The 27,583-nt window shown below is 44.3% G+C and overlaps 1 protein-coding gene across 1 annotated transcript in view; it reads left to right on the top strand.

The window, feature by feature from the left end:
• The window catches only part of MAN2B1 (mannosidase alpha class 2B member 1), a 28,326-nt gene extending 2,728 nt beyond the window's left edge, over positions 1-25,598 (top strand). The window contains 24 exon segments of the mRNA XM_042448528.1: positions 3,795-3,897; positions 5,784-5,957; positions 7,764-7,957; positions 8,183-8,315; positions 8,827-8,969; positions 9,409-9,525; positions 10,325-10,407; positions 13,022-13,142; positions 13,327-13,405; positions 13,590-13,699; positions 14,443-14,550; positions 14,707-14,823; positions 15,505-15,717; positions 16,881-16,978; positions 17,338-17,455; positions 19,454-19,572; positions 19,655-19,756; positions 20,479-20,487; positions 20,489-20,565; positions 20,831-20,925; positions 21,598-21,834; positions 22,366-22,515; positions 23,872-23,974; positions 25,150-25,598. Of these exon segments, the coding sequence (XP_042304462.1) occupies positions 3,795-3,897; positions 5,784-5,957; positions 7,764-7,957; positions 8,183-8,315; positions 8,827-8,969; positions 9,409-9,525; positions 10,325-10,407; positions 13,022-13,142; positions 13,327-13,405; positions 13,590-13,699; positions 14,443-14,550; positions 14,707-14,823; positions 15,505-15,717; positions 16,881-16,978; positions 17,338-17,455; positions 19,454-19,572; positions 19,655-19,756; positions 20,479-20,487; positions 20,489-20,565; positions 20,831-20,925; positions 21,598-21,834; positions 22,366-22,515; positions 23,872-23,974; positions 25,150-25,274 (2,928 nt within the window). The 3' untranslated portion in view covers positions 25,275-25,598.
• Positions 25,599-27,583: the final 1,985 nt, after the last annotated feature.

Genomic DNA, 27,583 nt, shown 5'->3' with positions numbered 1-27,583 from the left:
TTGAAGCCCTCTGCACTTCTGTACATCCCCACCCTGATGAGAATTTGGAAACACTACTTTTTCCCACTCCAACTCCCAGTTAGCATGGTCTACGGAGAGATTCTGGGAGTTGTGACATTTCCAAGCTCATCTCTGGGCTGTTTGAACATTTCATAACTGAATTTTTTCTATCACTTCTGCTTAAAAGAAGAGAGGCTCTTATGTGAGACCTTTCAGTTTCACAAATGAAAATGCTTTCTAACTGTCCAAAGAAAAGCCTTTGGTGCCTTCTGGGTGTGTTGTATACTGTATGCTGGCTGAGGAATGTAAAGTTTTAGGGTTGAATCCTGTTGTTAGTTCTGATTAGAATAAATCCGCTGTATCACTGGTAATTTGACAGATCGACAGCTAAGTTCCATTGATTCAAGAGATCTACTCTAGTTGGGACTAACAACAGGATTCCGGCTCTACTGTAAATCATTCAGAAGAAGCCTGTTCTTGTGAGTCTTTGGGGAGTCTTACAGGCGTTTCATAAAAATCATAGAGTTGAAAGAGACCACAACAGCCATCCAGTCCAACCCCCTGCCCTGCATACACTTTATGCCAGATAGTAGCTGAAAGACACTTTTCCATTGTCTTGGTATTAATTCACAGTATAATTTCTGTACAGATAAGGCTGATGCCACACCACAGAATTAATGCAGTTTGACGTTGGTTTAGCTGCCATGGCTCAATGCTGTGGAATCTTGGGATTTGTCATTTGCACCAGAGCAGAGTGCTCTGAAAATGAAAGCTAAACATCTCACAGAACTACAGATCCCAGAATTCCATAGTATTGAGACATGGCAGGTACTGTGGTGCTAAACTGCATTATTTCTGTAGACGCATCCTGTTGATCTGCTATGGTAATTTGTCTAAAGAAATGAAGACAGAAAGAAAAGAACCAACTGTGGGCTGTACCCTCTATGCTTTGCTAAGCATACGTAACTTTACTCACAGTCAAGCCTCACAGCTCAATGGGAATTACTGTCACTTTGTGTGATCCCTAGTAATGGGTTCTGCCTACAGACATATGGAAACAAAGTAAAATGCCAGTTCAGTTCAACCAGTCAAGCTTCAGAAAGTTTGGGGATCAGTCATGACATTAATAGTGAGGCACAAATAATAATAATAATAATAATAATATTTATTTATTTATTTATTTGTAGCCCGTCCAATCATTAGGAATCTGGGCGGGTTACAACAGTACAAATACATTACAATATGTACAATACTAAAGTCCCTTCTCAGCCCCCTCCCCAATACTAAAACTAGAATTAAACAATCAGAGTTTAAAAACAATAAAATGCAGCATTAGATGAAAATTAAAAACAATTTAGCAGGCAGAGAAACATACATCTGAAAATGGAGATCATATTCATAAACATACAAAAGGGAGGACGCTGGAGTTAGCTAGGTTGGGAAGGCTAAACTATTATTTCTGGTCTGTAGGTGCATCCTGTTGATCTGCTATGGTAGAAGCACCATGCATGCAGCTCATAACCAAATCTTTCCCCTTGCTCCTGCTTTTGGCATTCGATCACACTTCTTATCCTGGCCCCCACATATTGGAAATCTGAAGGACTTGCAGTTCCCACACGAACCTGTTTACTTCCCAAGGCAGCCTTTCTCAACTGCTGTCTTGCAGGTGATTGAAGATGATGAGGTGTATAGTTGAACAAATCTAGAAAGGGCTCATGTTGGGGGAAATTGTATTAAGGTCTTCCTTGGATGCTCTGCTCTGAAGGCCCTTTTATGCAGTAGTGCCCTGACTTTAGGCATTAGATCAGGGGTAGGCAACCTTTTTGAGCCGGGGGCCGGGTTGCTGTCCCTCAGACAACTGAGGGGCCGAAGCCAGGGGGTGGAGCTTCCACCCTCCGGGGGTGGGGCTGCGTGCCAGGGGTGGGGCTTCCACCCTCCAGGGGCAGGGCCGCACGCCGGGGGCGGGGCTTCCACCGAAGCCCTGCGGGGAGGAGAAGGCGTGTGCTCGCCCTCTCCTCCTCGGTCCCTTTCTGGCCAAACACCCCCAACCTACATTCCAAAACACACATAACAGCACATTTGTGCATTTCGCATGGCTTTACTTAACGTGGCCTCTTGCATATTTCAGAGGCTTATTCCATAACAAAACCCCTTGGGTTTAACACTTAGCATGGTTTAACATGGCTGTGCATATTGAACATGTCAAGGTGGTTTCACCGTTCTTGCACCAAGTGTACTTCTCAGAAGTGTGTACTTGGTCAAGGGACTTTGGTTTTTCTTCACTGCGCATGAGTTTGTAAAAATCACAGCAATTTACATTGGCCTTGCCTCAGAGGCTTGCTGATATCAATATCTCCATTAAAGAACCAAAAACACACAGAAAAAGGCACCTTTGGAAAAAGTCACAACTCTCTGGCTTCAGAAAACAGTGCCCCTCCCTCCTCTTCCCCCTCCTCCCTTTTTCCTTTCTCCCTTCCCCCCTTCCTCCTTCCCCTTCCTCCTCTTGTGGGCATGCCTTCTTTGAAGCCTGAAACTTCATATTCCTTATCCTTCATCACCACACTATCACTGTCAAAACAAGAGAGACTTGTTAGCATTAAAAGCACCCAAAACACACTTTGGAAGGTGACACTCTCTCGGCTTTTGAAACAGTGCCTGCATGCCTCTCAAGCTGACTCATATCATCATCATCATCACCACCACACTATCATTGTCAAAGCAAGGGAGACTTGTTAGCACTTAAAGCACACAAAATAAAATTTAAAAAACCTTGAGGCCTCTGGCCACTCACCACCTCCTCCTTCTGCTCCTCTTCCTCCTCCTTCTGCTCCTCCTCTTCCTCCTCCTCCTTCTTCTGCTCCCTTCCTCCTCCATGCGCCGTGCGGCCTGGGGGCGGGGCGGAGGATGCAGAGGAGAAGGAGGTGGGCGGCGCTGGGAGGCAGGGAGGGCCACGCGGGGCCACATGCGGAGGCGGGGAGGGCCACGCGGGGCCGCATGGGGAGGCGGGGAGGGCCGCGCAGGACTTCCCCCTTTGCCTCCTCTGCCCCAGGCCACACGGCCCTCCTCTTCCTCCTCCGCACGGTGGAGGAGGAGGAGGGCAGCACGGTCAAGCGGTCGTGTGGCCCAGGAGGAGGTGGAGGAGGCGGTGGCAGGACCGGGCTGGGGCCAGTCCTGCCACCTCTGCGGGCCACATCCGGCCCGCGGGCCAGGGGTTGCCGACCCCTGCATTAAATAGTTGCTTTTTAAGCACCTGGAGAAGACATTTTACCATGCTTTTTCTTGGGTGTTGTATATTTACTTTGTGTGTGCTTTATTTCTGAGTTTGTTTTTATGATTTTTAATCATTTCTAATCCCTTATTCAAGTTTTTAAAAAATATTGTTCACTCCCCTAGTTTTGAAAGGTGGATCAGGTAGGTTTTTGACAATTTAGTGTAGATCAGAAATGTGGCAGCACTCATTTCCTACTCCTCTGAAATTTCTCGAATTGTGCTTCTCTATAAGCAGCAAGGAACTTTGGATTTCAGCTACTGTGAGCAAGTCAATGAAATGTTATTTCACTAAAATGTGTAGCCTACAACTTACGCAAGATACAAAATTTTTAGTTAGTCATAGCATTAGTCAGTAGCCCTGAAGTGAGTAGTAGCCATCCCTCTGTAACTAGCAACAATTAATTATCTTTCCACCTCCTTCCAGTTCTGATCAGTCTCCCCTGTTTAGATGACTCCTGCCTCCCTATGTCAGATTCTGGAGATGCTTTTTTGGTGTGCAACTATTTGGGTCTTTTGTCTTTTAGTCCTGCCCAGTGACGAAACCAGACATGCTCAATGTTCATCTTATCCCTCATACACATGATGACGTGGGTTGGCTGAAGACAGTAGACCAGTATTTCTTTGGAGGTGAGTTGAAAAAACTGTGAGGCAAGCAGGATAAGAGGAAAGAGGCTATTTTATGCCATTGGTTCATGCCAGCCCTTCTTGCTAATCCTTAGTATTTCATGTTGGAGTCAAAGATGAAATGCTGACTCACTGTTTGAACTTGGCTTTGCATAAACCAGAGGGATATTCAGTTACCATTTCCTCTTTGAAACAGGTTTTAAATTAAGAGGGTTGTGTTTCTTAGCCTTTTTACAGACTATTTATTTATTTATATCCCCCTTTGCTTTCAAAACTGGAACTTGCGATGGCTCACAACAAGACCAGCTAAAAGGTACAGATAAAAAAGCTAAACTACAGTGTTAACTCACAGATGAATTGTAATATTAAATATATAAATATTAATATGTTGATATTAAAACACAATTTAAAAGCACAACACAGTACCCAACTGTTAAAAGCTGCTTCCTCTTCTGCCACTCAGTTGCCAAAAGCCACCCCAAATAACAAGTCTCTTTTTTTAGATTAAACCATATTAAGGGAATTACATTTGAGTTGAGTGAAAATTTGTTATCTTGTTTCCCACAAACAATAATAATTGTAATCAGTAAAATACAATAAAATCCAAAATCCACAAGCAGTAATACCTTTGTTGGGACCAGTTTCAAAGCATAAAATACATCATGCAAACTTTGGAAGTTTTCACTGGCTTCTTCCTCAGGCAAAGACATATAGCACTTTTCCTCAAAGCATGGCAGTACTTCAAACAAGGACAAGCAAAACGTGGCTCTTCAGATGTTATTGGACTGCCAAATTCCAACAGCACGAGCCAGTGGTGACAAAAGTTGGGAGTTGCAGTCCAAGAACATTTGGTGACCTCATGATTCCCACCCCAGCTTACAAGAGTAGTTTTCCAAAGCAACCTCAAAAAGAGGTTTGAGGTGTGACAGTTCCTGCTAGCCTCTGACCATGCAGTGAGTTCATAGACAAAGTGAAATTTTAGCCAGTTATGTTGGCCTGTAGCTCATGCTTTTTACCATCATATGCAATATGCAGAATATGAATTGTACTGTTCAGGTCTAGACATCTTCCAGCTTCCCATTCCATCACAAAGCCTGTTTGCTGTTAGGCATTGTCCCTGAATAGAATCTGCTGGTAGGTAAACGCTGTTGCCTTATGCTTCTGTTGATGAACTTGATAATAGCATCCTGTTTCTGGGTGCCATATTTGCATGGTGGCCTTTGCTTGCTGCCTACCAAGGCCAGAACAGTGTCTTTGGAAATGGAAGCCCTTGTTTAGAATCTCCTGTGGTGGGCTGTACTGCTTGGTGGCTTGCAGCAGGCAGAATATGATAGAAGTGTTGGGTTAAAGCCAATAGTTAGTCCTAACTAAAGCAAACTATTGAATCACCAGGAACTTAGTAAGTCAACGCCTATGTAATTTTCATTGATTCAATGAGTCTGCTGTACTTGGGACTAACAGTTGCATTTAGCCTTTTCAGTCTAGCAGATGCTGATTGTGAAATCTGTTTGGTTGAGGGTGATAGGATTTTAACAAGAGACATTTCCTTCTTATTTCACATCTAGCCAGTGGCTGGAGGGTGGATTGTTTTGTTTTTATTCATAAGAGATCCTGTCTTCCTCTATCTTGGGCATTCTTCCTCTGGTTTCCCCCCCCCCCCTATTCCTTGCTACTACAGTTCTGGCCTATCTTTTCCTCCTGTGAGTGCACTTTTCTTTCACCCACTAACTTTGCCCTTGCCCTGTGAAGTAGGCTAGGCTGCAAGAGAGTGACTGTCGCAAAGTCACCAAGTGAGTTTTGTGGCTCAGTGGAAACTAGAACCTGGATCTCTCAAGTCAGAGTTCAGCGTGCTAAATTCTGCACTGTACTGTCTTTTCGTTGTTTTGCAGTCAGGAATGATATCCAGCATGCTGGTGTGCAATACATCCTAGACTCCGTCATACCACAGTTACTAGCTGATCCCAGCAAGCGCTTCATCTATGTGGAAGTGGCATTCTTTGCTCGCTGGTGGGGTCTGCAGACCGAGAGCATGCGCCAGGCTGTGAGACAACTTGTTGCTGAAGGTAAGCGATCAGGCAGAGTATTTCTGGGTTTTTTTACCATCATTTCACCTCACTTTCTCTTGCATTACATACAGGTATGTGCGTGCACACACAGATATTTGTGTTTCTACATGTATGTATATAGGTATGTATAAGTGTCAGGATTGCTGAGTAAGCCCAGAACCAGAAAAGCCAAGAAAATGTCACAGTGAGAGTTAACTGACGATTTATTCTGGATTCCATACAGAGGTTCAGCATGCAGACCAGTTAGTGTTGAATCTAAATTTTCCCCAAATAATTCACTCTTTAAAATCCAACCCATCCAACACCTTTTTCTGCCCCTGCCAGCCGGGCGCTTTAGACCACTTCAAAAGGTTCTTTAAAATGTCAGCGTTTCTCCAGCCCTGCTATCTCCCACATATATCCCAGGAAAGAATGCAGTAAACAGCATCATAAATAACATCTCCTCTCACCCATCTGTCTTCCCATTTGTTTACATTTGGATGTTATTCCTTTTTCACTTCCCTTAGCTTATTTATATGCAATATAACTACAGTCACCCCTCCTTTCTTGCGGAGTTGAGGTCCGCGGACTTTGATATTCACAGAGGGGCGCCTCTTTACTTTTCCATGAGGCGTGCCCCCATGGTGCGTGCACTCATGGCCATGCACCCCATTCAAGCTATGGGGCTTGAATATTGACGAGTCTCCATTTTCATAGGGCAGTGGCGGTCTGGAACGAATACCCCACAAAAACATTCCTGACTCTGTTTTGATTTCTCCTCTTCCTCTAGTCTTTATTCTGGCAGGTCCATAAACTTCTGAATATCTAGAACTGAAGTTTTATGGGCATGACAGTGAGGAAAGTCTGGAGCAGTTTACTCTCAGGGATTGGAGGTACCACCATGAGTGAGAGGCCCGGGGGAACCAGTGTTCCTCAACCAATAGATGTATAGGAGCCTTTCTGCTCTTCCAGGATGAGGGACGATTGGTCCATCAGATGTTTTCAACTTCAAGTCCTATCATTTCTTTGCATTGGCCATCATGTACAAACAGATGAGAACTGAATTCCAAAACATCTGGAAGGACAACATTTCCCATCCTGTATTCTTGAGGGGCAGAATTTCACTGTTCTGTTCCTCCCTGATTACACAGATAAGGATATGCAGCAGATCACAGCTGGGTGCTCTCAGCTATCTCTTCAGCCATGCTTTTTGAATAAATCTCAATTCCTTTCTCTCCTTCTGTGAGACAAAGTACATGCCCCCCTTTCACCACCAGACAGAAGAAGAAGGGAAGTGAAACATAGCTGAGAGAGGAGCAGAGTGGGCATAGCCATAAATGGATCCTCCTTTGCAGAATGGGCAGTTAAAGAGAGGTTGTGATTTGGCAGCCTTGCTTGTCAGCATAACAGGAATTTTATTATCCCTTCCTACATTTTTTTAGATATGTAGGAGATGATTGGTTGTTCTTGCTTTGTGTTCTCCCCACACTAAGTTACCTGTGAGGTGTTCTAGTCAGTCTTTCAATATTATGTTGGTATGACAGATGGAAAATCCAGCAATCCTGGTCATTGGTCATTATGGTTGGAGACGATGGGTGTTGGAGTCCAACACTATCTGGACTCCAAAGCCATCTGCAAATCTGGTGCAAAATAGCACACACACCCCTCTGCTCACCTGTGGAAATATTTCCTATAAAGTCCTGCTTATCTTTTCAGAGAAGTTGGGAAGGCTATACTGTCTAAACTTATGCAGGGCAGCAGCAGAAAGCATCCTGAATTCTATATTGTTTTGACATCTTTTTCTTTGCTTCCACTTCTTGGCAGGGCGCCTGGAGTTTGTGAATGGTGGTTGGTGCATGAATGATGAGGCAGCTGTTCACTACAGCGCTGTCATTGATCAAATGAGTTTGGGTCTCCATTTCCTGCAAGAGACGTTTGGCGAGTGTGGCCGGCCTCATGTAGCCTGGCATATTGACCCTTTTGGGCACAGTCGTGAGCAGGCCTCATTGTTTGCACAGGTCAGCCTGCGTTTCCTAGACATTTAGCTCACATATCTTCTTAACAGTTGTTGGAAGGATACAGACAAACATATCCCTTCCCCATTCCCAGCCTGCCTGTGCAAGCAGACTGGCAAATTTACCTTCAGCCGGTCTGTCTTCATGATTGGCAGCCTCCATTTTTTATTAGCATCCTTTCTTCCATTTGCTGAGCATTCACTCTCTTTCTCTTGTTATTCTCTCAAGATGGGCTATGATGGCTTCTTTGTGGGCCGCATTGATTACCAGGACAAGTTGCAACGGGAGACCTTGCGGGAAATGGAGCAAATATGGCGTGGAAGTGGAAGCCTGGCTCCCCCTATTGCAGATCTTTTCACTGGTGAGAAAGGGAAACTTAGTGAAAAATCTCTTGCTTTGAGCTTCTACACTGATGCTGTCTTTTCACACTTAGAGATTCCCAGGCCTCATTGTAAACCGTCTGAAGTATTTTATGCATAAATCAGGGTCAATTTCTGGGTCCGTTTGTAAAGGTAAACAAAAAGAAACTGACTTTGGACCAGTGGACTGTAGATGCTTGATGAACTTGAGTTGCAGGTTTATAAACCCGGGCAGATTTACAGCATGTGGGCAAGTCATGTTTCTTGGTTGGAGTAAATATATTTTGTACAGCATATATAGAGTATATACATGGTTAGGGTAAGGGTGGGCTACATGTTTCCCTCCAGATGATGCTGGTCTGTAGCCTCCATCAGCCCCAGTCAGTCTGGACAGTGATGAAGAGTCATGGGAGCTCCAATCCAACAATATCTGGAGGGTCTTGGTTATCCACCCTTGTTTGTCTCTGCTCGCATGTGCTTCCCTTCCTGTTTCTTCCAACTGTCTCTTGGTAGGTGTCCTACCAAATGGTTACAACCCTCCCATGGCTCTCTGCTGGGATCAGATCTGTTCTGACAACCCTATTGTGGATGACGACAGTGAAGAGAATAATGTGGAGAGCATCGTGACCTATTTTCTGGGAACTGCAGCTGCTCAGGTTCGAGCAAGGGGACTGGGTCCTGTCCTGAGCTAGGATGGAATGGGTGTGGGTGAAACAGAATACAATTTGGAAGAGGAGAGATCTCAGGCAAATTATTGATCACTTCATAAACAGGGCCTCACTTGTAAATGTAGGCTGGTGTGACATAATGGCTGAGAGAATGTAGCCCTTCATATATTGGATTGCAGTTCCCATCATTGCTCACCATTGGCTATGCTGCCTAGGACTCATGGGCACTTCAGTCCAGTAACATTCTAGAGGGCCACACATTTCCCTACCCTTACAGAATTGTTACAAGAATTAAAATTAGAAAATAGGTGTGAGGCTCTCTGGGTGTTAAGCATTATTTTTTGTCAACAAGAAAGGCCTTTTGGGCAAGGGGCAGTTGTGCAGTAAGTAGAACACAATTACCAATTCTCAGCCTTGTCCCCTTTAGGCAAAGAACTATCGTACCAACCACATTGTCATGACAATGGGATCTGATTTCCAGTATGAGAATGCCCTCCTGTGGTACAAGAACCTGGACAAGTTGATAAAGCACGTCAATGCAAAGGTATTCTGGGTTACAGCCATCTTCCATCTCATTGGGTAGACATCTTCTCCACCCAGCCCTCTAGCCTTAGAAGAGGAGACTCTTTGCTTGCTCACTGCTGAAGAAGCTGGAGGTTTGAGCATTGTAGGGTCAAGGCTAGAGTTTCACAAGGACTATCCCAAAGAAATGCCATATCAGGCTGAAATCAGGACAAGAAATTTGTGGGCACCCAACATTTAAATGGACTGGTAAACTTTATTTTAAATACTGCCCGTTTTCCTCATTGGTTAGTTGTTGGGTTGATTGGCAAGGGGAGGAGGGAGGCCAGCCTCTTTCCTCCTTCATCTCCAGGCACATTCACACACACACACACACACACACACACACGGTGCACACAGGTATGCACATGCAGGCTCATTTTTATGCCCTTCTCAGTTGCACTGCCATTTGCATCATGTGGGGCAGTTTGTAACAACTCATATCTTCAGTTTGCCATCCTATTCCAAGAGTCTCCCAGCCTCTAGATTCTAGAGTCTAGAATCAGGCCTCTGTGAGACAGCAAAGGGGGTGAAAAAGTGGCCTTATGGGAACTCTGATTTGGTGGTACTTTGGTTGATCCACTCGAAAAAGATAGGACACTTAGAGTGCAGGGGTGGGGCACAGGGAGGGCTACACCGGTAAGAGACCAAGGAGGCTTGCCAGGAGTAAATTAAAACAAGATATTTTGTATTCTGTGTCCGCCCTTGTCACATAATCAGAGTTCAATTGAATGTTTCTTTTCTCAGAGCATGCTTATTAATACCCTTGTTTTCCTCTCCAGCAAGTGAGTGGGAGCCGTGTCAATGTTCTCTACTCTACTCCAAGCTGCTACCTGTGGGAATTGAACAAGGCCAACATCTCATGGTGAGAGGGCTGCATATGTGAATACAGGGTGAACTGATTCTTTGATAAGCCACTGCAAGTAGCTGTTAGAGCAGAGTCTCTTTTTACACACACATACACAATGACAGAATAGGAATTTTCATCTCTGGTTCCTGTAGGTCAAATCTAGGCCCAAACCCCATCTGTTGGCATGCCTCATGGGGACCTGACAGGCCTTATCTGCCCTTGTCCATCCCAGTCTCCTTTCATCTTTCCCCACACTATCTTGGAAGTGTGAAGCATCACTTCTTAACTGGAAAGTACCCCTGCCAATGGAAGAAGCAAGGCCAGGCCTGAAGCACATAGTGCAACTTTTTTTTCAGTGAGTAGGACACCTTTCCATTGTCTTCAGTGCACTGGGTATGGTAATGACATGATAGTAGTCATGGTTGGGGCGAGTATAATGATAGTTGACCAGTCAAATACTCTTGATTGATCTCTCAGTTGGTCCTTTATTATTTCACTGTGGGCAAATATTGCATGAAGCCAAGAATGCTGCTGCACAACCTTTTTTTTTAAAATGGCATCCTGCTGTCCTTTATTAGTAACAGTGAGCATAAGTGCACTTCAGCCCCTAGTCCTATAGTATTCAGTTGCAAAGGCTAGCCACATGGAAAATGTCCCAGTGACCACCTGTCCCAACTTCTAGCATCGCCAAAGAATAAACAGTCATCCACGGGAGGGATCGGTACTTAGGGACTTCCACCTGGCTTGCTGCCCCTCCTTTTGTTAATGCCAATGCATAAAGAAGTAGCTTGGTGTCCACTAAGCACAAATACATTTTGGGAGGATGCAGGATTTTAAAAACTGCTGTTACAGGCAGCAGATTGCATCTGATCTTGGAAACTAAGCAGGGTTGGCTCTGTTTCGTACCTGGATGGCAAACAGCTGAGGAATACCCAGTGCTTTGGGCTATATCTCAAAGGAAGGAACTGGTAAACTTACCTCTGGGTGTTCCTTGCCTAAGAAAACCCTGAAAAATGCATGGGGTCACCCAGTGGCAGTCCTGCCAGTGGTGGATCTTTTGGCATTGGACTTCCGTCTCTGGGACTTCCTATTTCAAGAGTCAGAGGAACACCCATGCAGCCTCTAGAACATCCATTCAGGCTGGAAAAGTGCTTGGGTGGGCTGAAATGCTGCCCACGTGGCCCCAAGAAGCACCCACACAGGCCAAAATGGTGTGTGGGCCCAAGGAGCACCTGCGCAAGTACAAGGAATGCTTGCATGGGCCCAAGAAGTGCCTGCAGGGGGTGGGGGGCAGACTGGGTGTCACCTCACTCCTTGGGTGTTATGTGGTGTGGCCCGAACCCCCAGGAACGCTACTGGGGTCACCAAAAGCTAACAGGCACATATACACACTTTGGTTTTCCCTTCTGCTTTAGGTTTAGGTTTTTGTTTTTAAAAAATTGTGTAACTGTTGGCTAGCTGACATTCTAGCCAACATGAATAATTCTTTCTGTAAAACTAAGTGAGTCACCAAAATGATTTAATACTTATATAATGTTTAACAAGTTTGTAGATGCAGTTTCCTTGTTTCATAATAACAGTTAACTAAGGCCCGAGACAGACAGGCCAAAAGCACCGTCTTGCCGCCAAAACTAGGGTTCCAGAGTGCACAGCAACTGCACGCTCCAGAATCCTAGTATATATGGGCAGCAGCCTAAAGACCATCAGGGGCTAACCTGAAGACAGAGGCTCCTCCCTCCCTAACTGTCATCGTTCGGCCTCTGGGGGAGAGAGAAGGCTGGCCCAGTACCATCAGGGGCTAGCCTGAAGAAAGAGGCCCCTCCCTCCCTAACTGCCCGCCCGCCCGCTTTCCACCTGGGCAGGAGCGGCCCAGAGAGACTTCCTTGCCGCCGGAGCGGCATTTCTCCAGGGGGAGAACGGCCTCCATAAAGCCGGCTCGCCGGCTCCCCCGAAGACGACGACGCCTGCCCGTTTTCCACCTGGGCAGGAGCGGCCCAGAGGACTCTGTTTTTCATTTTGTTTTGTAAACCGCCGTGATCATAGGAACAGCGGTATATAAATAAAATTTCAATCAATCAATCAAAAAAGACAAATCTCCTGTCCACACAGGGGCCTCCATCTTTACATAAACAACACGCAATGTCTGCACGTCACTGCTCATTGCTTACATCACAAGTGCGCCAGTGACACACTCACGATGTAACCTGGGTGCCGCAAAAAGAGCCCAGAAGAACTGGGTTCTTTTTACTCTGGAGGGACGTTGCATGGTTTGGCAGCTGCAGTGTCCCTCCAGAGTTAAAACGGGCCCCTGTAGACTGCCATTTTCGGGTACTCTGTCTCGGCCCTAGTTTCTGTACAATTTATATTTATGAAGAGGCTGTGATGTAAATGTATTCCATTTATTATTGTCCAACCAGTGCTGTTGTAAAAGCTAGCTACTCATCTTATGCATAGGAAGTTCAGGTTGAGAATCACAGTTTTTAGCTGATGCTCAGTCACCCAGCTATCATGGGTAGCATCCTGTACTACAATGACCACTTGTGTTTCGTGCTCACCAGCTCAGGAGTTGTATGAAAGAGATGCCATAGGAGAAGTAGCTTTGGGCTGACATTAGTCTTGCATTGGACAGGACTGTGAAATATGATGACTTCTTCCCATATGCTGATGGCCCGCACCAGTTTTGGACTGGCTATTTCACCAGCCGACCAGCTTTAAAACGTTATGAGCGGCTCAGCAACAACTTTCTGCAGGTTAGTGGCTGTCTTTTTTTTTTTTTTTTTTAATCAGGTAGAAGACAGGCATTTTTCCCCCAAATTAAAGAAAACACGGAGACTTCTCAGTTTTGGTCCTGCCTGTTTAATCACTATGTCCCTGGGCTCATACCTCCCTCACAGAGAAGCTTTTTGCTTGATTTTGCTGCCTCCTCTTTTTCAGGTCTGCAACCAGCTGGAAGCACTAACTGGCACACAAGCAAACACAGGGCCTTACGGCAATGCTAACAGTTCCATGCTGCGTATGTATGAAGATTTTTTAGAAATTAACAGACTGGGAAGGTATGGGTTCATCTGAGGCTGGTCTAAGGCCCCAGGTGGGCACTATGAGGAGGGCAACATGTGCTTTGGAGGTGCAGCAGTCTATGGATGGCCCTGCGGGGTCCCATCCTCATATTGCATGACCTTCTTACCATTTTGTTACAGGTCAAGCCATGGGAGTTGCTCAACACCATGATGCAGTGAGTGGCACAGCAAAGCAGCATGTGACCAATGACTATGCCAAACAGTTGTCTGCTGGTTGGGATGCTTGCCAGGTGAGTACCTGAACCAGTGGATGATCACCAAAGTTTGTTCCTTTTTCCATTCTTGACTCCTTTTCCCCACAATAATACTCTGTATGCATATGAACATCAGTGAGTAAAAAGGAAGCTAGTCTTTGTTCCTCCTTTCCCCAAGATATTCTTAGAGACTCTGCCTTTCTCCAGGCCCTGTTCTGGATTTTCCTAGTTTTCTTCTTATGAGAAAAAGACGAGGAATGTTACATGATATGGGGGTGGTATAGTGTAGCAAAAGAAGAGGCTGAGGACTGGAAAACAAGGTTCAGTTTACTACAGGCCAAAGCTCCCAGCCTACAATTACATGTTTTCCATTAGCTTGTGGCACCTCCTTTGTCTCTTCCTACTGAGCACTTGTGACACTTACGCATCCACATGTTGCTTGAGAGAAGCCTGTCTGTCACATTCTTAAGAGTACCGCATCCCTTAGTCCTGAAGTGGTGTTGATCTGATTAGCACTATTTCCAAAGAGAGAATATCCCTGAGCTCCCAGAACTGCTCTTTACAGAGGCCACATTGTTGTCGTTCTGTGGCCTGGCTTTACACAGTACAGACAGGGAAACAAGTTAACATGTGCCTCTGTACTCCATTGTGATGCTACTTTGAATCTGGGATTTCCATAGACAACTTTGCAGTTTATCTAGGCATGTTTGTGAAGTATTGAATAATTTTGTGGTAGGAATGGGGAAATTCACTGTGTTATCTTTCCTCTGTTTCTGTAGATTGTGGTCAGTAATGCCCTTGCCAGTATTGTGGGCACCAAGGAGAACTTCATCTATTGCACCTATCTCAACATCAGTGTCTGCCCATTGACTGAAGCTGCCCACTCTGTAAGGGGTGATATTGTCTAGTCCTTCATCACCTAGCCCCCTACTTCTAAAGCATAAAGGGTTTTTCTTTGGGGTTAGGGTCTTTACTATCTAGCTGGGCTCCCTGGCATACTCAGTCATGCCTTCTCCCTGAGATGCTGCTTTTTTGCATTGCAGTTCATTGTGATTGTCTACAACCCTCTGGCTCGCCCTGTGGACTGGAACATCCGACTGCCAGTCAATGGGAGCCATTACTCCATTTTAGCTCCTGATGGACAGACTGTTCCAAATGAGGTAGGAAAGAGGCAACCTCTATTTCCCTTAACTGGAGCCTTCCCAACTGGGTACCCTCCAGATGAGAATTTCCATTGGTCTCAAACACTATGATCAGTCTGGATTAGGGGTGTTGGTAGTTGTAGGCTAAAAAATCTAGAGAGCATCAAGTTGGAAAAGGCTGCTGTGTAGCTTGAGAAGCTTAACTGAACAGAGTTGAAATGAGTACCACTTCACTACACTTAGACACTGATGGGCTAGAAGTGACTAGTTTTGGGGTAATGAAAAGCATTAAGTGTTAGCAGAATGCAGGCAGGGCAATAAATGCTTTTGTAAAAAAAATAAAGCAAAACTAACAGGGGATGGGTATACTTCTGAAATTTGACAAGTACATGAACATTCAAATTTCAATCCTCATGTCTTTGTACTCCTCAGCCAAAACAACTGGAAGGTGAAAACAATATTAACTCTTACATGCCATTCTCTGTGCAAATGAAGGCACTAGAGTCTGAATTTTTTATCCTTCCTGTATGAAAGCTGTAGAAGAATATGCCCATAATATCCTTGATGCCTATCTGTACCTGAGTGTGGAGAGCCATAAGCCTACTGAACTCTCTTGGGTGCTCAGAAAGAAGAATGCCTCCCTCCAAGCATCCCCCTGAGTGGAACAGGGGACTGTCATTAATCACTTTTCTTTCCCAGGTGATCCCTGTGTCGAGTTTCACTCAGGCTGTGCGACATCATCGAGGTGATGCTGTCAATGAACTAGTATTCCGAGCATCTGCCCCACCACTGGGCTACAGCACCTATTCCATCTCCAGACTGCCTGGCCAGGATCCAGCACGTTTCAAAGTGCTGAAAATGCTGCATGACCAGCCTGGAACAGAGCACCTTTCTTGGTCCATTGAGAACCAGGTAAAAGGGAACCAATCCGATCCTATGGTTCAACTTGTGGTTGTGGTCATCCTGACCAGTTTCATGCTTCTTGTTTAGCAGCTTCTAAAAATTAGATGCAGGGAAGAACAGGAGTGAAAATGAATTGGGCCCATTTCAGGCCCCACAATGCTCCCCTTTCTTTTCAGTACACAGAACTAGAGAACACATGGCCTTCCAGATACTGGCCAACTGTTAATCCCATTATCTCTCACCTTTAGCCAGTGGGGCAGAGGCTGATTGGAACTGGATCAATAATCTCTGTAGGACCACCGTTTGAAGAACCCTAAGAATAAAGAAGTGGTTCATGTGTTAGTGGAGACACTCACTTAGTATGCTACATTATATGTACACTCATTTGAACACATCTCTCTCCCCATCCCAGAGTAATGACTCTTTAAAAAGCTTCCTCCTGTAACCAGTGGCAGTTCTTTTTCTGATTCTAGGTGCTGTTGGGGGAGGGCTTTATTTTGGTACTGTGTCACAGCATGTTATAGGACACGATTTCCTCCCCAGGAGTAAGCGTAACCTCTTACTGCCCACCCACACTGGAGTTAGACTTTTGGAAGGCTTCACTGTGCATTGAGGGTTGTCGAATAGAAGATGGATTGCACTGCATGCGGTTAGCCATTTTACTCCAGCTGTAGCCATCCTAAATCCTTCTCCATAACCTTCCACCATCCACCACAATACATTTAGGCCTTAAAATTAAGCTCTTTCAAGCCCAATGAGTATGTGAGCCTGAGGGATGACTCTGAGATGGAGAGCAGGCCATGTGTCTTCCCCGGGCCAGGGTTTTAAATTGTTGGAAGAGAGATTTAGGTTATATTTTTCTTACTATTTTTTGGAACAAAACATTTTGTTTTAGGAAATCACCCTCAAAGGTGGCTTTTAAAATAAGTACTCATAAGTGATCACTTGGAAATGAATTACTTGTTTACATATTAAATACAAAGAAATGGCAGAATATTTCCTTATTTTAAAAATAGCATGTCAGTTTGTGGGGGTCTTTACAAGCATAATTCTTTGGGTTAGGTTTCCTATCCCACCCAAACTAAGAATCCCAAGAAACTTCCCAGTGTTCTTGACTAGATCTCTCACACAAATGTCTCTTCCCTCCCCCTTCCTTCATCCTCCCTTCCCAGCATCTACGGGTTCTGTTTGATCCCAGAACAGGACTCCTGAAGCAGATAGAGAACCTGGACAAGAATATATCTTTGCCAGTGTCCCAGAACTTCTTCTGGTGAGTCAGTCATACAATTATTTTCTGTTTGGAGAGAGGTTAGAGTACCAGTAGCATGATGGGGCAATCTCTTCCACCTAGGCCCTTTGCAGTGGACTGTAGATGGCTTGGAAGGCTGCTTTAAAAATAGTTACCTCTAAGCCTGGCCAACTAGTTGTTTCCATGTTCTGGTGTTTGTGTATTGCTGATGGAGGGGACGGGGTAGAATAACAAGAGGGGTTAACTTGGTTGTTTTTTTCCCTATGCTGTGGAATTCCTTGAATTATAATTTAGCCTTGGAGATTTGCTTGGGTTATTGTTAAAAGTGAATATGGAAACTAACATCCTCACCATTTCCATCCATCGATTGGCTTTTCCAGGTACAATGCCAGTACTGGGAATGAAGAGAATAAGCAGGCATCTGGGGCTTACATTTTCCGCCCCAACACCTCTGAGCCCTTCATCATTGCCAAGGGAGCCCACTTGAACTATGTAAAGGTAGGGGAAACTGCTGGCTGCTGAGGGCAACACAAGTACTGATGCAAATGGCCTGAGACAGAGTGGCTGCTGGCATATCCAGAAAACTGGCCCACCCTTTGAGGAGTGTAAAGAGAACTGAGTTGTCAGTCATGAAAAGGACCATGACTGCATCCAAATTAGTCACTTTAGAAGGCCTGAACCCAGAATCTCACATTCAGTAAACAGGAACATGACACTTGGCAATCAAAATGCATCTTTTCTGGTCTTGCTGCATAATTTAAACTAAAAAGTGTTACCTTGTGATGAAATCCCCATTCTTTATGTATCAGGGAAATCACTGAGTAACAAACCCTACCATCACCACTACAATTTTGGTATGTCAGGAGGTAGCAAAGAACTGAAGTTGGTGGTGATGATGAGTGTCCAGTTATACAGATATACAAGGGGTGGGGTAGATATAAGGGAAGGATTCTAAGCCTTTGCAGCTGTGAGCTCTGCTTTTGTGAATGAACTCTGGGGAAGGGGATTGCTTTGGAAGGCTCTGCTTTGCCATCTGCAATCGGAGGCTTTTTTTTTAAAGCACTTATTGACACCACATATTTCTGTCACTGTTCCTCTTCCTTAACTTCCTGTTTTGTTCATCTATCTATGCAAAAGCTATCACCTTAGCAAATTTTATCCATTATTGTGTATTTTATATTGTCTTCTTCCCTTCAGGTACATAATGCTTCCTGCTGTATTCCATTCTTGATTCTCTCATTCATTTTATACATAGAAATAGCTTCTTACTTAATTTTTTAAACCATAAATTGTAATTATAGATTTCCACCAAACAATATATTTATATTATATACTTGCTTTATGTCTCCTCTTCTTACATGACTATAACCTTGTTTCTTCCAAATTAACTTTCCCTTTAAGACTGTGTTTGTATCTTCTGTTCAATAATTGTGTCTACTTATTTAATGATTATGAATAATAAATCATTCTTATTCTTGCTTCTTGTGCAGTAGAAGCTCTTTACTCCCCAAATTTGTTCCCAATAGTCTACAGTGGGTTGCCAGTCTTTATCAACTTTGTTCATTGATTTATTATATATGTTAATCTGTCCATTTCTTGCATAGCGCTAATTTTTAGAAGGCTGTCTTCAATTTGTGATGGCATAACCAATTTCCAATTTTTAGCTATCAGTAGTCTTGCAGCTGTGCAACTGGAGGCTTTTTGTGCAACAGTTCTGCAATAGAGCACCAGTTTTATGTGGAATCCTGTCATAGCAGAATCTGGACAGTGTTTGTTCCCCAGTGATTTGTCTGATATACAAGGAAGGGGGATTCTATTGCCAGAGGCAGAGGCATAGAAAAGAATAACATTTTTTGATATGTATTTTCAGTGTTTCATATACTCTGAGGGTTCACATGGATGAGTAGTTCCTGTCAAGCACCCAACAGCACTTTGCTTACAGCTTCTGTAGACAAGCTTTTACAGATAGTCACTGGAATCTAGTAAGCTTGCTAGCAGAATACTGCTGGGAGTTGTGGAGCAATGCTGCTGCTGCCACTGCTTCCCCAGGTGTGAAATAAGCATTGGAAGGGCTCAGGGAGGCAACTCCATCTCCTGAGCTACCTCTCAGATGTGGGCATGTTCCCAGGGGCATTCTGCCTGCACTTGTGCACTAATAGAAGGAGCACCCTCCACCTGAACAGTTAAGGCTGCTCTTCCTTTCCCATGTGCACCTCCAAAGCCATTAACTAGCCTGGTGGGAAGAAGTAGCTGCACCCTCAAAACCCAGCTGCTTCTGTGCAATGGGGTCAGATACCTTGTATAAGGAGATACAGGATACCTGCTTCCACAGCATTCTTCCCCTGCATAAGTATCTTGGTATAACTGAGGGCTATGCCAATCCAAGTCATGAAGAGGATAGTACCCAATTTGACCCTCTGTCTCTTGACATGCTGTAGTTAGATGAGACTGTGTGCTCATTACATATAAAATTCTGCATTTGTGTCTCTGTGGCAGACTGAAGTGGTGCAGGAGGTGTACCAGAACTTCTCAGACTGGTGCTCCCAGGTGGTGCGCCTCTATGCTGGACAGCCATATGTCGAGCTAGAGTGGACGGTGGGGCCCATCCCAATTCGGTGAGCTTTGTGAAGCTGTGTGGGGGAAGGTCTTGTAATCTCTTTTGGAGCACTTCTCTTGACACTTTGCATTCTGCCACAGAGATGGTCTTGGCAAGGAGATTATCAGCCGCTTTGAGACAAACCTGCAGACAGACGGGATCTTCTACACAGACTCCAATGGACGTGAGATCCTAGAGAGAAGGTACTATATATCAGTGGAAGCAAGCTGAAGCAGAAACTGCCTCCTGGCTTGGAAACCAGCCCACTGTAGGCTGAGCAGCAGCAAGAGCTGTGAGACAGCTGGTGTAGTGTGGCAGTTGACAGAATGCAAGCTGTTAGCTGGAGGCTCTTGGTTCAAAAACAAAATTCTACTGTAAACTCAGTTAACTTTGACAAGATGCTATATTTCAGATACAGTAACCCATCCACAGCACACACCCAACACCTTGTTACTGTGCAAAGGTGAGGGTAATATCAGCCTGGAATACAAGAATTCTTAAAATAATAATTGAGTCCTGTTTAACACCAGCAGATATAAAGCTCTGCCAGCACACACAGGCTGATGTGGCTTCTCAGTCATGTCATGACTGTTCTGGTCATGGGATTGAATGGGCTGTCACAAATAGGGAAGTGTCTTCAATAGTAGGTACTGGATATCTGTTGAAATAGTAGAACTACTGTGGTAAGCAGGAGTTACTTGTGGTCAATATGAGCACTTTGAAAGGGATATGTAATGTTTATTTATTTGAATTTAATATGGTAGGATAGCCATATTGGGACAGTGTTTCCAATTTCTGGTGTTTTGTGAAATGCTGCCCATTTTCTGTGTTTTAAGTGCCTTAACAATGCTACCTGGAAAGGAAAGATGGTTAATATGTCGTCTTGGTGCTTTCTCCACCTTTTCTCTCCCCGCCCTCACAATAGGCGCAATTACGGGCTACATGGACCTAAGCCAGACTGAGTCTGTGGCTGGCAACTATTATTCGTGTGAACAGTCGCATATTACTAAAGGTAGGGGCATTTTTGGTTACTGTCTGGTTGGGCTACTCTTGGGGGCTCCCCTTTAGGATTAGCAGCCCTAATTATGAGGGAGGTTATTGGGATGGGTGCAGCTTTGCTGCAGTATAGGTTAGGCAGGATTGAAGGAGGGCTGTGCAGTGTGCTTGGGTGGCAAGAACAGTGGCAGAAAGACAGTGACTCTGCAGCACTCTAAGCCGTGAGCTGGGACTTCCTTTGTGTACGTTCCATCCTTCTTGTTTCTCCTAAATCTTTCCAGGACAGGACATCCAGTTAACAGTACTGACAGACCGCTCACAAGGAGGCAGCAGCATTTTTGATGGCTCTCTCAACTTATGGTAAGCACAGCAAGTTGTAAAGTCGAAGGCTTTCATGGCCGGCATCCATAGTTTTTTGTGGGTTTTTCGGCTATGTGGCCATGTTCTAGCAGAGTTTCTTTCTGACGTTTCGCCAGCCTCTATGGCTGGCATCTTTCTCTGAAGATGCCAGCCAACAGATGCTGGCAAAATGTCAGAAAGAAACTCTGCTAGAACATGGCCACATAGCCCGAAAAACCCACAAAAAACTACAGCAAGATGTCCTTTAAACAAAAACAAAGAACAAACACACACACACAGACACTTCCTACGTGTGTCATAGTATACATTGTGAAGAACAGTTCTTTCTGTCACACTTGAAAGGGCTGAACACTGTTGCTAAAATGTTATGCCCAGAAAGTAGAAAACAGACTATAATCAATGGGTAGAGGTGGATGGAGATGTGTTAAGATATATATGGGGAACCAAACTGTCAGCACTCTGTGAGCTGGGAATTTAATAATTGGCAAGACCAAAGTTTAGCATGCAACAGTAGTTTTGTCTCCCCATCCAGGAATCAATCATTCTTCAGTATCCTTGAGGTACTCCATCTTTACAGTGATAGGCACTATTAACATCTGAACAGTTATAGGAGAAACTGACATGTCTAACTTGTAGTCCTTACCCTGAGTTATGTCCCTACTGTTTGCATTGTCCACCTTGGTTTCAGGTACATCGGCGGCTGCTGCATGATGATGCCCGGGGTGTAGGAGAACCACTGTTGGAACCTGGTGATTACCGCAATGGGCTAGTGGTACGGGGTCGACATCTCATCTTCTTAGACACAGCAGAGTCATCAGCTGAGCAACACCGATTGTGGGCCCAGCAGGAGTATATGGCACCCCAGCTGGTGCTAGCACCAGGTGGTGGACCTCCATACCACCCTGACCAGGACAACCTCAAAGAGGTGAGAAAGGCAAAAAAATAAGTCCCACTGGCTGAATTCTTCTTGGGGAAGAGCCACAGCTCAGATGTAGAGCACATGCTCATGTTTAGCCACTAAGCCTCTCTAGCTGCAAAAAGACACCTAACAAATAGCTGCCTATTAACGTAAACAGTAATAAGCTAGAAGATGGCCTCTTGTGTTCATTCATAGCCTTGTCCTAGTGTGTATCTTGAGCAACTCATCTCTGCCTTGCAAAAATAGTTGAGGCCTATATAGCAGACTTTTAAAAAAAGATGAAAGATGTATTAAATAAGGAACAATTCCTTTTAGCAGATTATTCCTATTATAAAAAAAGGCTTTACTTCATCCTTTTTTGGTAATTATGCATTTTGGATATAGCTATTTTTCTCACATTTTCATTTTTTTAAATGCCAGCCTGTCAGATGACCTGATTGGTCAGTGAGCTGGAACTAAATTGGATGAACTCCCACACTAATTTAGCAGTAGCTTGGTGTTATATCTCTGACTCTCTCTTTTTCTCCCACTTGCCAGTACACTGCTCTGAACTATGCCCTCCCTTCAAATGTCCACTTACTCACATTGGCCCAGTGGGAACCTAACTCCGTTCTCATCCGCCTAGAACACCAGTTTGAACATGGGGAAAGTGTCAATAGCTCTATGCCGGCTGTCATTAACTTGCAGGTAGGTCTCATTCTTTAGACCAGAGCTGGCAACTGTGCAGACCAATGTTTGCCAAAAACAGAAATTGCAGAAACTTCCAGTATCCAATATTACCTATTTCTGCCTGTGTGTATTGTTTTGTTTGGAATAAATTGAAAGGATTGAGGACCTGAGCAGAGAGGTAGATGATAGTGGGGCTTCAAGATGTCTCATTCATAGTCACCAGAAGTTAAGGTTGACTTGAAGGCAGCTAACACCAAAGGGTTTCATGATACTTAGTGCCTCAAACTGGTGATGTGCTCATCCTGGAGTTCCTCATCTGTGGGGGTGCACAGTTGCCCAACCTGTTTCAGAAAGCATTGCCCCCCCCAAAAAAAATTGTTTCCAACTTCTTATTTAGTAGTGGTATCCTCAGAAAAGACAAGCAGAACAAGAACTATGTAAAATATACAGTATGTCAGGTACTAGAAAACTTGTGATGTTACAGATGTTGGTAAATAATTGCCTCCATCACCAGTTGCCATTAAGCAGTCTGACACATGAGTACTATCATCTGGAGGGCCATCAATTCCCCAGGTATATGTCCAACTGAATCTTGAGAATCTGGAATAGCTATGCCCTAAAACCCCATGATGGATATCAACTGAGGAAGCATTTTATAGAATTGATAATAAAACCTCAGAAAAGTGGTTAACTTACTGTGACCTAGTACAGTTAGAAAAAAGGAGAACATAGATGCAACTTGTGATATAATTAATTAGCTTCAGAAGGTCACAAGATGCAGTGGTACAGACATAGATAATTATTAGAAACATTTTATGTAGACCAAAAATGTTGATATATCAAATTAGCAAGATCAGAGCTAGAAGAAAAATTTTGTTCAGATGATGAACATCTCATCGGGAAAATTTAAAGTACTGTATTAATTGAAATTGGAACAGACAAATGAACAAATCAAAATACTAGTGTTCAATGTAATAGTACAAGGGTATATAGTAGACAAACCATCCTCAATTGGGTGTGCATCATCTTCCACAGCCATGTTTGAAAGCCTCAAAGGGAATAAGGCTTAAAGAAGCTCAGTCCTGCAGTACAGTGTGCCCGCGTCATATGCTGGTGCGCTATACATGGTTTTCAGCATATGATGAAAGGCGCGTGGGGCGGTGCATCCCATTGTGATTAATGGGGCGTGCACTGCCACACCGCCACATGCACAAGCCTTATTCAGTTAAATGGGGCTTGAGCATGCACAGTATTTGCTTTACATGGGGGAGTCCGGAACAAATCCCCGCATAAATAAAGGGCAGGCTATATAGCCATTCTGCTACTACTCTTCAGTTTTCACTATATTTTCTGTGACTTTCCTTTCCATCCCAGAACCTGTTCTCTTCTTTCAACATCATCAGCTTGCAAGAGATGAGTTTAGCTGCTAATCAGAAACGGGAAGAGATGAAGAGGTTAATCTGGCAGTCAGCTAAAGGTGCGTCTTGAGGTGCTTCATGGAAATGATGACCAGTGGGAATAAGCCTACCTTACGTTTCAGTGTACCTTGCCTGTCAAATGAAAAATTTCACCACTGTAAAATGTGGTAACTCAGAACCACTTGTCAGATTTCCACCTTGAAGTCAACTAACCCTTCAGCCTAGCTTGAATAATTTGGCTACATCAGTACTACAAACTTGTATGGCCTTTACTCATGGTGCCTTACAATATCATGCGTCAATGTAGAGAAGGGGCCTGGTGCATTGGAGGGCATTCTGTGAAGTGGGTGCTGCAGCAGAAGAGGCTTGAGCCTGGTCCTTTAATGGGCTACCTAGGTCCAAAAGGGGAGTTGATCAGGAGCCAACTAGAATCACAAAGGAAATGTAAGCCCTCAAATGATTCATGGTTTTAAAAATCATCTCTGGTATTTTAAATTGGGCCTGGAAGCTAGAACTCCCTGTTCTGCACTGTGCCAACGTAGGCACCTGTGGATGTAGCATCTATGAAGGAAGGAAGCTGTTAGAGAAACAGACTGCTCAGAATTGGCAGATTTGTTTAGCTTCATTCACTGCTGCTCCACCTCCATGGAAAAAGTACAGTTGCTATTATAGTGGATGAGTAGAATTCCAGTCACTGTCTGCTACATGCTTCAAGCAGGATGTGAATCTTGTGCCATCTATTCATTCTGAACTGAACCAGCTTAGAAGTCAGCTCCCTTGGAACGCACAACCATATTACAAAAAGTGGTGGAGCCATGTTGCTCTTCTGAAAATAGGGAGGATGGAAGCAATTTGTGTCCATGGTATCTCTTACTCCCACCTATCTCACATATTTGGAAGGATCCCCCCCCCAACCCTCCCAGCAGATTCAGGTTTCACTGCTGCCACTGTCTCTGTCAACCAATCTGTAGCTAAAAGGGCAGGTTTCTGTTGCTATCTGCTGACATCTTAAAAATGAAAAAAAGTTTTGTTTAGCATAAGCCACTCACTTCAGACTTTCAGAGTTTCTCATAAAGAATCCATACTCCGTTGCAAGAGATGCATTCAAGGCTGTACTTCCTAAGCAGAAACAGGACCTATGTCTCAACCGCAAAGACAAAAGGAGGTAGTCACACAGTTTAAGTGTTGATATAGTATTCCACTTTCACTCTTCCCTAATTCCTCCTATCCACAGGAGCAGCAGAACAGAAACCAAACCCAGCTAGTCTAGACCCAACTCAGATCACACTACAACCAATGGAAATCCGAACCTTCCTGGCCCAGATTCAGCACCAAGCCAGGCCTGGGAGAAGAGTCTGAGGAAGCAATTAACATCCTGCCAGTTCAGATGTTGCCTCAAGGAGAAGCAGGGAATCGGCATTTCCCTCTAGGCCTTTTCAAGATGGACCAAGTTTTCTCATTGCTTGTGGAGAGAAGATTCTTGAAGGCTGCTTCAGATTGTAAATCAATTAAGGGCCGTAGGACCCTCTTGAATTCTGCTGATGGAAAAAAGGGATCATTGTTAAAATGCCTTCCTAGTCCTTCCCCGCTTCCCCCATATGCAGAGGGGTAAGTGGAGTCGGAGTATTTGGGCTACCATAAGTGCAATCATTTACTTTGGAATAAACCACTTCTTTAAAAACAGACTCTAATCACTTTGCTTCCACATTCCAGGTGAGTATCAACAAGTCAGACAAGTTGCACATTGTTTCACTCCTGTTATATAAAGACACATCTAGCAGCCAATTAATATAGGCAGAGTGGTTTGAGTATTGGACCACAACTCAGGAGACCAGGGTTCAATTCCCAGCTCAGCCATGAAACCCACTGGATGTCCTTGGCAAATCACATGTTCTCAGCCTCTGGGAATGGCAGTGGAAATCTATGAACAAATCTTGTCAAGAAAATCCCATGATAGAATTGCCTTAAGGTCACCATAAATTGAAAATGACTTGAAGGCACAGAACAACAAATAACAATACAGAGGAAGGAGCAGTCTGCCAAACAATCCTATGTTTGTCCACGAAACTAAACCTGTTCACAAATCAACACAGGTTTATTATTGCCACTTTATCATGTATTGATGTAAATTCATTTCAGTCCAAAAAAGCTGAGGAACTCTAGTCTAACACTGATTGAAGATACATACCATTTTCAAACATTGGGCTAGCACAAGTAATTTTCCTTAGCAGTTGGATAAAGAATGACTGGAAAACCCTTGGATAATTTTGAACTTTAACCTCCATGTATCTTCCATATAGATAAATGACAGAATTCAAAGACATAGCCCTATCAAAAGCCAGTTTCTGGGAGCCTTGATGGCACATTTTGACGCAACACCCCCCCCCCCCCAAGATGCCCAGAAGCTGCCCAGCCAACCACAGGATACTCTGGGAGCACAGTGTTTTTAATGCCACCAGAGGGCCTGAAAGTTTTGCCAGGGCAACCTAAGGCAGCCCAAATAGGAACAGATCTTTTCTGCTTCTATTTGAGCAGGGTACATTCAGGACTTGGGGGGGGGGGTGCCAGGGTCCCGAGGCGGCTTTGGTGGGGGCAACTTCAAGCCACCCCTTCCTGCTGATCTTTGGGACATCAGTGTGCCAGGGGCTTTTGGATCACCTTTGAGATGAAATATGCAAAGGTTTGTAGCATGGGTTTTCATAGACAAGTTATTTCCTCACATGCATCTGAGAAAATAGAAAGTCTATGAAAGCTCATGCTTCTTTCAGTTAATCTCAAAGGTGCTACAGGATTGCTTTGCATATACATAGTAATGAGTTCGCTATAAATCACATGAACATCTTTCTCATAAGGATGCCTGTGTTTAGAATTCTTCACAATGGACACACTTAAGGATCAACAACATATGAGCTTGGAAGCAAAGGGTTAAGGGAAATTCTGCAGTGTTTCAGACCAGAAATCTCTGCCTTGGACTAGGATCTTTTGTATGCAAAGCATGTGCCTCTGGGCAATTTCATTCTGTCCCCTAGAATCCAACATTCAGTGATGGGTTTATATTCTGCTTACCATTGGTCAAGCTAGAGAAATGCCATTAGCACTGCTGTTTAATATATATATATATATATAGAGAGAGAGAGAGATGCATAATTCTCTCTGGCCACTTGTGTGGTATACTCGCAGGTGGGTGGGGAACTTAAATTAGGGGTTATGATTTCTCTGCTGTTTGAATTGGAAGGTAGTTTTTGTAACATCATGGTTGCAATCCTACCTTGCTTCACCACACATATTTATCACCACCACTTCAGACTTGTACAGCTTCTGAAGTCCTCTACCCACAGCCATCCTGTGCTTGGAAGGGTGATTGCAGGTGTCCGGCTACACCCTGCAGCCAGATGTGAACCTATTATGTTCACTGAGGTTGCAGCAACTGATGTCAACATTTCACGTCTGGCTATGGGAGGCCAGCCAAATGCTTTTGTGATTACCCCCACTCCACCAGCTGTGGGGGGTATTTGGTCACTGCAGAGAGAGGAAGGGAATACCAACCTCCACAGTGGCCAAAAACAGAATATACAACTTCTACCCAGGGATACCAGCCTGTCACTTCACCACATTATGAAACTTGACCTTTTTCACCTGAAAAGATAATTATTGCTACACTGGAATGG

The sequence above is a fragment of the Sceloporus undulatus genome, chromosome 2 (assembly GCF_019175285.1).
Source record: "Sceloporus undulatus isolate JIND9_A2432 ecotype Alabama chromosome 2, SceUnd_v1.1, whole genome shotgun sequence".
Lineage (NCBI taxonomy): Eukaryota > Metazoa > Chordata > Lepidosauria > Squamata > Phrynosomatidae > Sceloporus > Sceloporus undulatus.
Note: the sequence above shows the minus strand (reverse complement) of the source record. Positions and strands in the feature narration are given on the sequence as shown.